We start from the raw sequence: 13,297 nt of genomic DNA, 5'->3' as shown, positions 1-13,297 counted from the left end.
GAAACGTCAGCCTTTCTGCTCCTATGATGCTGCTTGGCCTGCTGTGTTCATCCAGGCCTGCACCTTGTTGTCACGGAGAGAAGCTGTTTCCTCTTGTGAAGTGTGTGACTACAGGCTATTGGTATAAGAAATGCACTAGAGAATTTGGAGGAAACTTCTTTACCTAAAGAGCTATGAAAAATAGAATACACTAGTACAGGGAATAGTTGAGAAGAATAGTATAAATGCATCAAAAAGGAATATAGAGGAGCAATGGAGGGAGAAGGGAATAGAGGGTGATGTTGATCAGATGGAGAAGGTTAGGGCAAGGATAGAGGACAGCATAAATGCTGGCAATGATTGGCCGTAAGGCCTGCTTTTATACTCCCCAGTATAGATTTTAGATAAGTGTGCAGTGCTGCATTTTGCTGAGAGAAATAAAGTGGCCACACATTCCCTGGAATTTAAGAATGTAAATAGGAATACATACAGATTTACAAAGTCACAATGCAGGTTACTAAGTCCATGAGAAAACAAAATCAGAGACAGATTCATGGCTAAAGGAATCAACTTCAAAAGCAGAGAAATTACATTAAAATTATATCGAACCATAACCATTAACAAGGATGAACTGGAACAGAAAGGCTACAACTATCAGGAAAAACTAGGCAGGTTAGTGCTCTTTGCCTGAAATCTACAGTTTCAATTCTATGGTTATCAGCTTTAAGCAGGGATTTTTCCAGAGTTCCAGTTGAACAGTAGCTTAATTAAGAACCAGTTGTAGCGGGACCCTCATTAAATGACTCAGATAGGCCTCAAGCACATATAAAATGTGCCAACTTAGTATGACTTAGCACCTGAGTGTGACTTGCAGTATAGTGATGGAGTTAGGCAGAGGAAGGGAAAGAAGTATTCTGTCATTTTTGCCTAAACTTTTTCAGCTTTCAGGAATTGATTCTTGTTCCACTATAGGAGAAGTTGGTAATTGGTAAACATATGGTGATTAAGATTCATTCTATTCCTAAAGTTCAAAATTGTATAGCAACTGATGGTATGATTAATAAAATATATAAAACATAAATACTGAATTTACTTTAATATTTAGTTAAGAAGTTTCCTAGAACACATTAAGGATGGCAGGACAATCGCAACATGTGGGAGTTAGCAAATACTACTTTGGTCCACAGAAAACAGGCCTGCAGTAAGTGTTTGAAATTTGAGCAGCAAACCAAACAAAACAACGAGGTTATGCTTCAATTATACAAAGCATTGGTGAGACTGCATTGAGAGTACTGTGCATTGTTCTGGTCACCTTATTTAAGCAACGAAGGAAATGTCTTGGGAGGCTGTTCAGAGAAGGTTTATTTGAATAATACCTGGAATATTTGGGCTGTCTTTTTGAGGAAAAGTTGGACAGGTTAGGTAGTCAGAACTGCAGATGCTGGAGTCACGGACAACACAGTGTGGAGCTGGATGAACACAGCAGGCCAGGCAGCATCAGAGGAGCAAGAAAGCTGACGTTTTGGGTCGGGACCCTTCTTCAGAAATGGGGAGGGGGAAAGGAGCTCAGAAATAAATAGAGAGGAGGGGTGGGGCTGGGGAAGGTAGGTGGGATGGTGATAGGTGAGTGCAGGTAGGCAGTGGTGGAGATTGGTCAGTGAGGTGGGAGGAGCGGATAGGTGGGAGAAGAGATGAACAGGTTGTGTCAGGTCAAGGTGCTGGGAATGAGAGGGAGGGTTGGTGTTGGATGAGGTTGGGGGGTAGGGAGATTTTGAAACTGGCAAAATCCATGTTTAGGCCATTGGGCTGTAGGCTTCTGAGGCAGAATATGAGGTGCTGCTCCTCCAATTTGCGGGTGGCGTCATTGTGACACTGGAGGAGGCCCAGGATGGACATGTCACCCAGGGAGTGGGAGGGGGGGTTGAAATGGTTGGCGACCATGTTAAGGTGTTGTCATTTGTCACGTACAGAACACAGATGCTCTACAAAACGGTCTCTGAGTCTCCACTTGGTCTCACCGATATAGAGGAGGCCACATCGGGAGTAGCCGATGCAACAGACCAAGTTGACGGATGTGCAGGTGAACCCCTGTCTAATGTGGAATGTTTGTTTGATGCCTTGAATGGAGGCGAGGGGGAAGGTGTGGGGGCAGGTGTAGCACTTCCTGCTGTTGCAGGGAAAGGTGCCGGGGATGGTGGGGCTGGTGGGGAGTGTGGAGTGGATGAGGGGTGGAGTGGATGAGGGAGTCGCGGAGAGAGCGGTCCCTATGAAAGGCAGATAGGGGTGGACAGGGAAATATCTCTTTGGTTGTGGGGTTGGATTGTAGGAAGTGGCGGAGAATGATATGCTGGATACGGAGGTTGGTGGGGTGATATGTGAGGACAAGAGGGATTCTGTCTTTACTATTGTTGGGGGGAGGGGTTGTAAGGGCAGGAAATGCAAGAGATGCGGTTGAGGGCATTTTCGATCACCAAAGGGGGGAAAGGTTACGGTCCTTGAAATAAGAGGACATCTGGGATGTGCGGGAGTGGAATGCCTCATCTTGGGAGCAGATGCGGTGGTGGCGGAGGAATTGGGAATAGGGGATCGCATTCTTACAGGAAGGTGGGTGAGAGGAGGTGTAGTCTAGGTAGCTGTGGGAGTCAGTAGGCTTGAAATAGATATCGGTTTTGAGGTGGTCACCAGAGATGGAGACAGAGAGCTCAAGTAAGAAGAGAGAGGTATCAGAGATGGTCCAGGTGAATTTGAGGTTGGGGTGAAAGGTGTTAGTAAAGTTGATGAACTGTTGAAGCTCCTCATCAGAGGGTCATGAGTCTTTGGAACTGTCTTCCTGAAAAGGTGGTGGAAGCAGAGTCCTTAAATATTGTTACGGCAGAGGTGGCTTCTTATTAAACAAGGGGATGAAAGGTTATTAGGAGTAAGCAGGAATGTGGATGTCAGGTTACAATTAGATTAGCTATGATCTCACTGGTCGAGCAGGTTCGAGGGGCTGAATGGCCTAGTCCTATTTCTGTTCCTGATATGTATTTTGGTATTTCTGCTCAAAGGGAAAGCTGGAGTGATGGAGGAGGGCATCTGGTGGAGGATTTTAAATATTCTGAAGATATTCAATAAGTTAAAGTAGACATTGCTACTTATGACGTGTCCGAAATCAGGGATGATAAATATAAGATATTCACAAATAAATCTAATTGAGAACACGGAGAAAGTTTCTTAACCAAAGGATAGTTAGGAGGAGGAACTTGGTACCATATGGATAAAGTCTGTACATGCCTGTAAGGAGTAGTAGCTCTTTAAGTGATAAAGGAATAGAAGGATAGGATCATCAAGTCAGATAAAGGAGGATGGGAGGAGGTCTATGTGGGAATATAAACACTGGAATAGTCTTGTTGGGTTAAATGGTGGGTACAAGGGGACCTTGATTAGATGGGCTAATGGGCCGAAGAGTTGCAAATGGAGTTTCATTTAGTTAAATGTGAGGTGCTATATTTTGGAAAGGCAAATCAGGGCAGGACTTAAACACTTGATGGTAGGGTCTGGGGAGAATCCAATATATAAACATTGTCACAAAGTCCAAGTACATAGGGACTCAAACTCAAGTTTAGCTTGCACTGGACTTACTTGCAGGATTTGTGTGAACACGGCCTGAAGATGGCAGAGATGGGGTGAGCGTAACAGATTGGGCACAGATCTTCCTCACTGGTGGGCTGTAAGGAGACAAAAAGAGATGACAACCTAGACAGCAAGCAGTCAATGCCCAATCCCGGTCTTCTATACTCACATTGATATTTCACGTAAAATACAGCCGTCCTCAGTAATTCCTTTCATGTTTGTGGATCCCTTGAAGAAACCTCTCTGGATTAACAAACTTCAATCCTACAGATGTGTTTAACATTGTGCGCCAACCACAGTAGTTGTAATTTAAAGTACATGACTGGATGTGAAACACTTTAGGGTATCTCAAGGGTGTGATCAGCTGTGGAAATGTACGTCCTCTTTTAAGGTTGTGTTTCTGGACAATGAACCTCCAACTCACCATTCCTCCATTCTTCCGCCTTGTCTGAGATGCTATGTTCTGCCGTTTCGATAGAATCAAAGGGGTGAAAGACGCAAGATCACAGAATACAAAAGAAAGAGGTGACGCTAAACATGTATGAGACACTTGTTAGACCTCAGCTGGAATAATGTGTACAGTTCTGGGTACCACACTAAAGGAACGGTATCAACACATTGGAGAGACTGCAGAAGATGTTTCAAGAATGTTTCCAAGGATAAGAAGCATCAATTATGAGAACACGTTGCATTGGGGACTATTCTCCTCAGACAGTACACAGCTAAGATGTAATTTGATAAACATTTTCAAAATCATAAAGGGACAGGATAGACAGGAAGAAACTGTTCCTGCTTGTAAAAAGATGAAGAATGAGAGAGCAGAGGTTTAGAATAATTTACAAATGAAAAGAATGTGATGCGAGAAAAACCTTATCTCATACAATGAGTGTTTCAGGTCTAGAATTTACTGCCTGGGAAAGTGATGGAGGCAGGTTTAACCGAGGCATTCAAGAGGGCATTGGATGATTATTTAAATAGAATCAATACAGAAGGGCACAGAGAAAAGGCAGTTGTTCAGCTGCTGGAGTCAGGATGGGTTGAATGGCCTCTTTCTGCACCATAACAATTTTTTGATAGATCAGATCCCTGCGGTAGCCTAAGAGCTGTCTCTTGCCTGAAGACAGAAACACAGGTCCCTCTCAGTCCTACACGATTGGCAAATATACAAGTGAGACTCCTGGAAGATTGGACAATGTTAGATACAGGATGTCAGCTGTAGTGCTCTACAATGAAAGCGAGAGGGGTGCACATAATGATACAGTACAACTTGTGTACAGTGTTATTACATGGACACAAAAACAGGAATTGCTAGAAAAGCTCACCGGGTCTGGCAGCATCTGTTGAGAGAAATCAGAGTTAATGTTTCAGGTCCGGTGACCCTTCCACAGAACTGATGGTAGCTGGGAAAAAGTTGTTTTTTATGCAGAAGATAGGGTGGGGGAAGGGGTAAGGAGTAAGGAGTAAATGATAGGTGATTGGGATACAGCCCAAAGAGAGAGAAGAGCAGTTGGACAAAGGAATTGATAACGATCTGACTAGGAGGGTGAATAGCTGTTAATGGAGACTGTTAGTGGCTAACAATGGATTGTGTGTCATTGCTGACTATGCGATCACAAGGCCTGGTGTGTGAGGGTGGGGACTAGGACACAGCAGAGTTCAAGCCCTAAAGTTATTGAACTCAATATTGAGTCCAGAAGGCTGCAGGGTCTCCAAGCAAAAAATGAGATGTTGTTCCAGCTTAATCTGAGCTTCACTGGAGCACTGCAGCAAGCATGAAACGGAGATCTGGCCAGGGAATAGGGTGGTGTGTTAAAGTGGCAGGTAACTGTAAGCTCTGTCCTTTTTTGCGAGCAAATCATTGATGTAGTGCAAAGCGGTCACCCAGTCTACACTTCGTTTCCCCAATGTAGAGGAGACCACATTGTGAGCAGCCAATGCAGTAGACTAGATTCTGGAGATAGTAGGAACTGCAGATGTTGGAGAATCCGAGACAACAAGGTGCAGGGCTGGATGAACACAGCAGGCCAAGCAGCATCATAGGAGCAGAGAGGCTGACGTTTCGGGCCTAGACCCTTCATCAGAAAAGGGGGAGGGGAAGGGGGTTTTGAAATAAATAGGGAGAGAGTGGGAGGCGGATAGAAGAGGGATAGAGGAGAGGATAGGTGGAGAGGAAACAAACAGGTCGAAGAGGCGGGGATGGAGCCAGTAAAGGTGAGTGTAGGTAGGGAGTTAGGAAGGGGATAGGTCAGTCCAGGGAGGACGGACAGGTCAAGGGGGCGGGATGAGGTTGGTCGGTAGGAGATGGAGGTGCGGCTTGAGGTGGGAGGAGGGGATAGGTGGGAGGAAGAACAGGTTAGGGAGGCAGGGACGAGCTGGACTGGTTTTGGGATGCGGTAGGGGGAGGGGAGATTTTGAAACTTGTGAAATCCACATTGATACCATTGGGCTGCAGGGTTCCCAAGCGGAATATGAGTTGCTGTTCCTGCAACCTTCGGGTGGCATCGTTGTGGCACTGCAGGAGGCCCAGGATGGACATGTCGTCTGAGGAATGGGAGGGGGAGTTGAAATGGTTCGCGACTGGGAGGTGCAGTTGTTTATTGCGAACCGAGCGTAGGTGTTCTGCAAAGCGGTCCCCGAGTCTCCGCTTGGTTTCCCCGATGTAGAGGAAGCCACACCAGGTACAGCGGATGCAGTATACCACATTGGCAGATGTGCAGGTGAACATCTGCTTGATGTGGAAAGTCTTCTTGGGGCCTGGGATGGGGGTGAGGGAGGAGGTATGGGGGCAGGTGTAGCACTTCCTGCGGTTGCAGGGAAAAGTGCCGGGTGTGCAAGTAAAGTGCTGCTTCACCTGGAAGGTATATTTGGGCCCTTAGATTGTGGGGAGGGAGGAGGTAAATGGACAGGTGTTACACCTTTGGCGGTTGCAGGGGAAGGTGCTGTGGGGCTGTGGGGGATGTTGGGAGTGAAGGAAAGGTAGACCAGAGTGTTCCGGAGGGAATGGTCCCTGCGGAAGGTGGGGAATATGTGTCTGTTGGTGGCATTTCGCCGGAGGTGGTGGAAATGGTGGCTAATGATTCTTCAGCTCACAGTTTCCAGTTTATAGCTCCAAACCAAGATTGTTAAAAGAATGAAAAAGTCAGCGAGGGTTCTAAAATAGGCATACTGAGAAACATCATTCCTGGCAGCTTAACCAGATTATCACACTGATCACAAACTGCTCCCTGTTACTCAGCAGGGTAAGAATCACTCACTGTGTAACTGTACAGAGTTTCTATCTATTTAGCATGTAGTTTACGCACTATGTAGCTACGGAGTTCCTGTATATTAAGCAAGGTAAGGATCACTCACTGTAAGCTTAGAATTTCTGTTTATTTGTCAGGCTAAGTTATTTTTAAATCTTTAGTGCCATTAATGATCCTTCAATGACTGTATTTCAAATTATTTAAACTTCTCTGATGTCATCTGTAAAATAATAGCAGCACATACAATTGATTTTTAATATTTCTGACTGCACTACATCAAATATTTATTTGGATTTTATGCTTCCTTTTAAGGATTTCAGTAACATGGGCTGTGGGCCATAACTTGCTCTGTTGAATGCCAAGTAGTAGGTAATGGATTCTGCTGCTGGGGAACACTGCAGAGAGACTGGTGTCAAATATGGATTTATTTGTCTATCTTTGACATGCTTTTGTTTTCAACCTGTTTTGATAAAACACATTATGTCTTACTCAGAAGTAAGTTCCAAAAAAGATTCCTTCTTTATAGATTATCTAACATGCTAGGCAGCTCACTGCAGCATACAGCCCATCCCCATATTCACTGACCAGTCCACTACACAGAGTATTCACTAACAACATAGTACTCACTAACACAGATCCAGTACTCAACCCAGAGCACTCACCTATTCTGCGCTATTGGCTTGTTCCCTGCATGCTATCCTGGAATATTTTCTGTTGAACTGACTGTCCAGCCATCTTCCATACCCCTGTTAGTCTCCGTGCCTATGCACAGTTCACTGGCTATGATGTGTGTTCCATTTAGATAAATGACGATTCAAAATGACTGCCAATAAACCCCTGTCAATATATTTAACAGTTAGAAAAACAAGGAGCTGGTTTAACATATGTAGCCGTCGAAGTCATATTGTAGTGCTATCAAGTCTCCTTAGATTGTTTTGTTACAAGCCCTACAATGTGCTCCATATTGTAGTCTTAACCAGGCTCCTCAGGCTGGCCAGAAATGATGCTTTCCATCAGTCACTGATAGAGATATTAAACAGAATTTCAAAATAATTAGCATGTTTGCCTCAAATTATTTTGACTTTATTTACTCTCTATCAATTTTCTTTCTTATTTTGGATATGACCTGTGACCCCAGTTTCCTTGAGGAGTAGTATTTTTAGCATGACAAAATTAGACTCTGTACATTTTGTTGATTTATACATTTTTTATATTTTGTCCTTACTCTTAATGCGGAAACCAATAGGTTGTTAGAGTGGCAAAGACGTAGTATCACAGAGTGCAGGAAGCAGCCATTCAGTCCATTGTGCCCATACTGACTCTTTGAAAGATGAAGGGTCGAGGCCCGAAACGTCAGCCTCTCTGCTCCTATGATGCTGCTCGGCCTGCTGTGTTCATCCAGCCCTGCACCTTGTTGTCTCGGATTCTCCAGCATCTGCAGTTCCTACTATCTTTGAAAGAACTATTCTTTAGACCTTTTCCCCTGCTCCTTTCTCACAACCCAGCTAACTTTCATCTTCATGCAGACACTCAATTTGCTGTTGACAGGCACTGCATTCCTGATCACAACAACTCACTGTGTAGAACCAATTCACATTTTGCCTCTTGTCTTACGACAATTATTTAAAGTCTGTTGTCCTCTAGTCACTGACCATCCTGCCCAGTGGAAACACTCTCAAAGGTACCCAATGCTCACATGCACCCATTTTAAGTGACTAATGAGTCGTGTTGCACATGGGGCACAGCGGGAGAGGAAAAAAAATAGAACAGTGTGAAGATACTTCGCTGAGACCTATACATGGGACAGATTAGGGACATGAAATTCTCAGTTCCAACAGAAAAATCAGAAGCACAAAGATTTTGTGATCTCCTTTCTCCATATCTTTACTAAGTCTAATGTTTGTTTTAAACGGTAATACTGTAAGTGAAACAGCTGACATGGTTACTATTAAACAGGATATGGTGACAGGGTCAATGATTGAGAGACGCCATTGGAGAGGGCACTCACTGAGGTAAGATGTATAAACATGCAAATTAGGAGGAAAAGTAGACCATTTGGCTCTTTAAGCCTGCTGCACCATTCAATAAGACTGACCTGCGTGTATTTTGATTTGCACATTCCCATCCCAATAACATTGGATTCTCCAACATAACAAGAATCTATCCAACTCCATCTTAAATTGCACCCCACCACGACCACCTTTTTGAAAGTGTTCCAAAGTTGCACAACTCTCGGAGAAAAAAAATCTTATCTCTCTCCTACAAGGGAGATCCTAATTTTTAAAACAGTGTCCCCTATTTCTAAACTGATCCACGCGAGGAAGATCCTTTCTATGCCCACCTTGTCAAGACCATTCAAGATCTTATATACTCCAATACAGTTACCGCTCATTGTTCTAAAGTCCAGTGCAACAAAGTCCAGTCTATCTAACCCATCTTCATAAGGCATTCCAAGTATTATGAAGCGGTTGTAGAGAGCACTGACTGGGGGATAATAGTGAGAGGGGGCAATGATTGGGAGGAATAATAAGAAGGGCAGTGATTGGGGGAATGGTTAGAGGAGGCTATTTTTGTTTACACATGGAGTGTCAGTATTGATGATGGTTATTCCACATCGTTAGTTGGCGATGAGAAGGTAGAGCTGAGCTGCTGTTTTGACTCATTGCAGTCAGTACAGTGAACGAATCCCATATTGCAGTGGTATAGTAGGGTCAGGATGGGACAAGTGCAATTGCAGAAAGCTGTGGAGTTGAAGAAGTCAATACTGGGCACGGAGCTGAGGCAGAGCTTAGTTTGAACACAGGGATTAGAATTCTAAAAATGGAGGTGCTGGTGGATGAGGAGACAATTAAAGGTTAGCAAATACAGAGGAATTAGGTGAATGTAACTTAGAGCTAGTTGGGTTGTGGGCAGTGATACTTTGGACAAGGGTGAAGAAAGATTAGAATAATCTGGTCCATGAAAGCATGTTCAAAATACTGGTGCAATTAGTAACTTTGGGCTGATTGCCATCTCTTGTTCTTGACTGTTATGTCTCAGTATAGTTTACAGACAAGCTGTCACTGCAGAGCTGCTGGTTAATGACTGTGTAAATGGCAGAGGTAGCCCTTCTGCTGCCCTTAATCTACAACCTGCTTCATTGAGATAGTGTCAATGACTGAGATATCTACCTTGGGGACACGGCTCTGAGCAGTGTAATAGATTTTGCTTCCCAATGGATGATGGGAGCCATGGATTTTGGGTCACTAACCAGGTCGTTTCTGAGCTTACCAGGTGAAATGCACTGTATTATTAATCTCAGAATTAGATATAGTTCTTAGGGCTGAAACAATCAAAGACATGCAGAGAAAATGGGAACAAGATGTTGAGTTGGATGGTAAGCCATGATCACATTGAATGGAGGCGCAGGGTCAAACAGCTGAATGGCTTACTCTTGCTCCTCTTTTCTATGTTTCTAATCGCGCAGAGCTACAGTATCCTTATTGACACTGTGTTCAGAACATAGAGAGGGACATTTTCTTTTCCTCTCTTAAGGATGAAGTTGGGTACTCCTTAAGCACATGGCAAGCTAAATAAGATGTCAGCAGATTAGTCTCTCTTTGCCTGATTCTGCCCTCAGATTCTCTCTGGGGTCAGTTCCTTTCCAATATGGTTCAAATTTCCATTCACCAATATCTTCCATTAGTTCGCTTGGACTGGAACAAAATGCCATGAGGCTGTGAATCTCCCGAAGTAATTCAAGATGACCAATAACTTCAGTTGGAACTGTGAAAGATTGGGCAAGCTTCTTGTGGTTTTCTGACTGACTGTTCTGTTAGTTACTCAGGTTGGTCCTCCAATGACAGTTTGGTGGCTTCGAACAATCAGGGGTGTTTCCCCCAGGTGTTATGCTGTCAGTCTGAGCTGGTGTGGTGTCACCTCATTACATTGCCTGTCCCTACCCCTCCCTCAACATTGCTGCTATTAAAATTCACATCAATGTCCCTGTTACTTCCAAAGCTGACTAGCTTGATGGACTGAGGACTGAGTGAGGGGTTGTGGTGGGGAGCGGGGGTGAATGGGAGTTGGGGGAGTGGGGGTTGGAGGAGACACCGAGCGGTAATATGGGGATGCATTGAGCTGAAGTGATACATGTTGTGCTGCTCTGACTGAATTTTCTTCCCAGACACGCCGTTCCAGTCATTTACCTGGTGCTGTAGCCCAGACAATTTTTAAAATTGGCAACCGCATTGTTGTAGGTCTGGAGTCGTGTGTAGGCTAGACCAGGTAAGGATGGCAGATTTCCTTCCCTGAAGGATATCAGTGAGCCAGATGGATTTAACTGACAATCGGCAATGGTTTCATGGTCACTTTCCTACTCTTATTTCCTGATAGATTGAATTCAAGTTCCATCATCTGCTGTGGAGGGATTTAAATCCAGGTCCCCAGAACATTGGGGTCTCTGGATTAACAGTCTAGCCATAATGCCATGAGGCCATCACCTAGCCATACCTACTTTAGACAGAGGACTGATGGGAGGTGGAGGAGGAGTTATGCAGTCAGAAAGTTGATGTGCTTGGCCCCAGAGGCATCAGACTGAGCCCAATTTCTTCACACAGCTGGTGGAACTGACAAGATCAGGCAGCTAGGACACAGCAATGTTGCAGTAGAGTTAAAAGCTGCTGAGTCAGTAGCTGCAAAGTGTGTGGGAAGTACTGAGTGCCTGTGCTGTCAATTATTCATTCTGATGCAATTCCCTCAGCACAAGTTCTGTGCAGTTTCCATGCTCAGATCTGTACTATCACTTTCAGTCAATCCCTGAGAAGGTGACTCTCCTCACCTCTGCTTAAAAGTAGTTTGAGTTTTAAAATCAAACTCCAGATTTATCTGAAGGGCCAGGCTCAGAGTGCAATACATTAGAATGGCTGAAATGAGTACGGTCAGGAAACTCCAGGAATAACGCACAGACAATGTAGGACATTTACTTTAAAAAGAGCTGCACCAGGAGCTGGAAAACACTCCTATAAACTCACCGCATCAGATACTGATTCACTCTGTGATACCCCTCCATCAGATACAGAGACAACCCGATATCCCACAGGAGATACTGAGACACCCTGTGATACTCCACAGTGTGACAATACTGTCACTTTTTGTGCTGGTGTTTTTTTTTTTGAAGAGAGTTTGTAAGAAAGAGGTATTGAGCTGACTACCAGACCACTTGTGTAAATAATTTTTGAAGTCTTGGTGTTTTTTTTCTTAACAGCCTGAATGGGTGTGGCCAGCTGTCACAGATCAGGGTTTCTGAGTAACACAAAAGCCTTGGGGTCTCAAAAGAGTTGGAAGCTTCAGTCAATGTCTCCTAGCTGCTAATTTCTCTGAATTTTCTCTTGATGTTCTTTCCTCCTGGATTGGAGAACTGCATATGAGAATTTGCCTTTAAGCCAAGGGGTGTGTTTATGGTATGTTACTATATTATAACAGTTAATTAGAAATAGGTAATGTATCAATTATTCTGTTAGGTTTTCTAATAGTTTTATTATTCTAAATTGCTCTTCCTTTTGTTTGTATTCTAACTATGATGCTTAAATAAATTGTGTTTTACTTAACGTTGAGTAGCTTGACCAGTTGCATTGCATCTGGAACACGGCACCGCATCAACAACCCAAGCTACAAATCTTCTCAAAAACCTTGAACTGATTCACCCTCACAGTGCTGCTGTATATCAGGTGTGTAGCTCTTCTCCTACAGCTGAAAATTCAATTTTAAAAAAAACTTGCATTTTTACAACCCTTTCATAACTTCAGTTGATTCCATGTACCTCGTAGTGAATAAATCAATTCTGAAGTCTGATCACTGTTGTCTTGTAGTTTACTCCGCTGGGTTGAAATCCTTAAGAGTCCAGATAATGTAGTTTTGATCTCTGAGAGCGGCTAATTTCTGAGTTCCATTGTCTATTACATTCTTAATGAAGTGTCTGCATTTTCAAGCTTGTACATTTCTTCAGACTTAACACACTCCACATCCTGAAGCCTAGAACATAGCAAACACTGGGGCTATCTTCCCAAGCTCTGATGTCAGTGAAAGCGAGGCTTCACACAACTGCTGCCCCAAGAGGGTTACAGGTAGCTCTGTAGTACTCACCAGTGCAGTAGATGCTGCCTGCTTAGACTCGCGTGTCAAATGGGAGAGAAGGCCTTCAACTTTCCCCAGCTCTTCCAGGCTGATATAATCTGGGTCTGTACAAAAACACAGGGATATTCAGTTATATACATATCCTTAAATAAATTGGCTACAACGCGATTTAACAAGAGAAAGCTAGAAAATAGCTTGAATCTTCCAAAATTCTTATTTTCAAGTGGTTTCCATTGTTGACCATCAATAGTTCTGGTAATGAACAGGGTGACGTCTGGGACAGAATGGGTATTGGACAGGGTGAGATCTGGCACGGATTCAGTAATAGACAGTGTGGTCTGGTACAG

General features: G+C 43.8%; 1 protein-coding gene across 1 annotated transcript in view; it reads right to left on the bottom strand.

Annotated features, from left to right (window-relative positions):
• Positions 1-13,297, bottom strand: part of LOC109929384 (E3 ubiquitin-protein ligase RNF123) — a 279,987-nt gene that overhangs the window by 5,402 nt on the left and 261,288 nt on the right. The window contains exons 20-21 of the mRNA XM_048606242.1: positions 12,960-13,054; positions 3,601-3,686 (exon numbers count right to left, since the gene is read on the bottom strand). Coding sequence (XP_048462199.1) covers positions 3,601-3,686; positions 12,960-13,054 — 181 coding nt within the window. The remainder of the gene's footprint in view (positions 1-3,600; positions 3,687-12,959; positions 13,055-13,297) is intronic.

The sequence above is a fragment of the Rhincodon typus genome, chromosome 16 (assembly GCF_021869965.1).
Source record: "Rhincodon typus isolate 14 chromosome 16, sRhiTyp1.1, whole genome shotgun sequence".
In the NCBI taxonomy this organism is placed as follows: domain Eukaryota; kingdom Metazoa; phylum Chordata; class Chondrichthyes; order Orectolobiformes; family Rhincodontidae; genus Rhincodon; species Rhincodon typus.
This window is presented reverse-complemented; position numbering and strand designations above follow the sequence as displayed.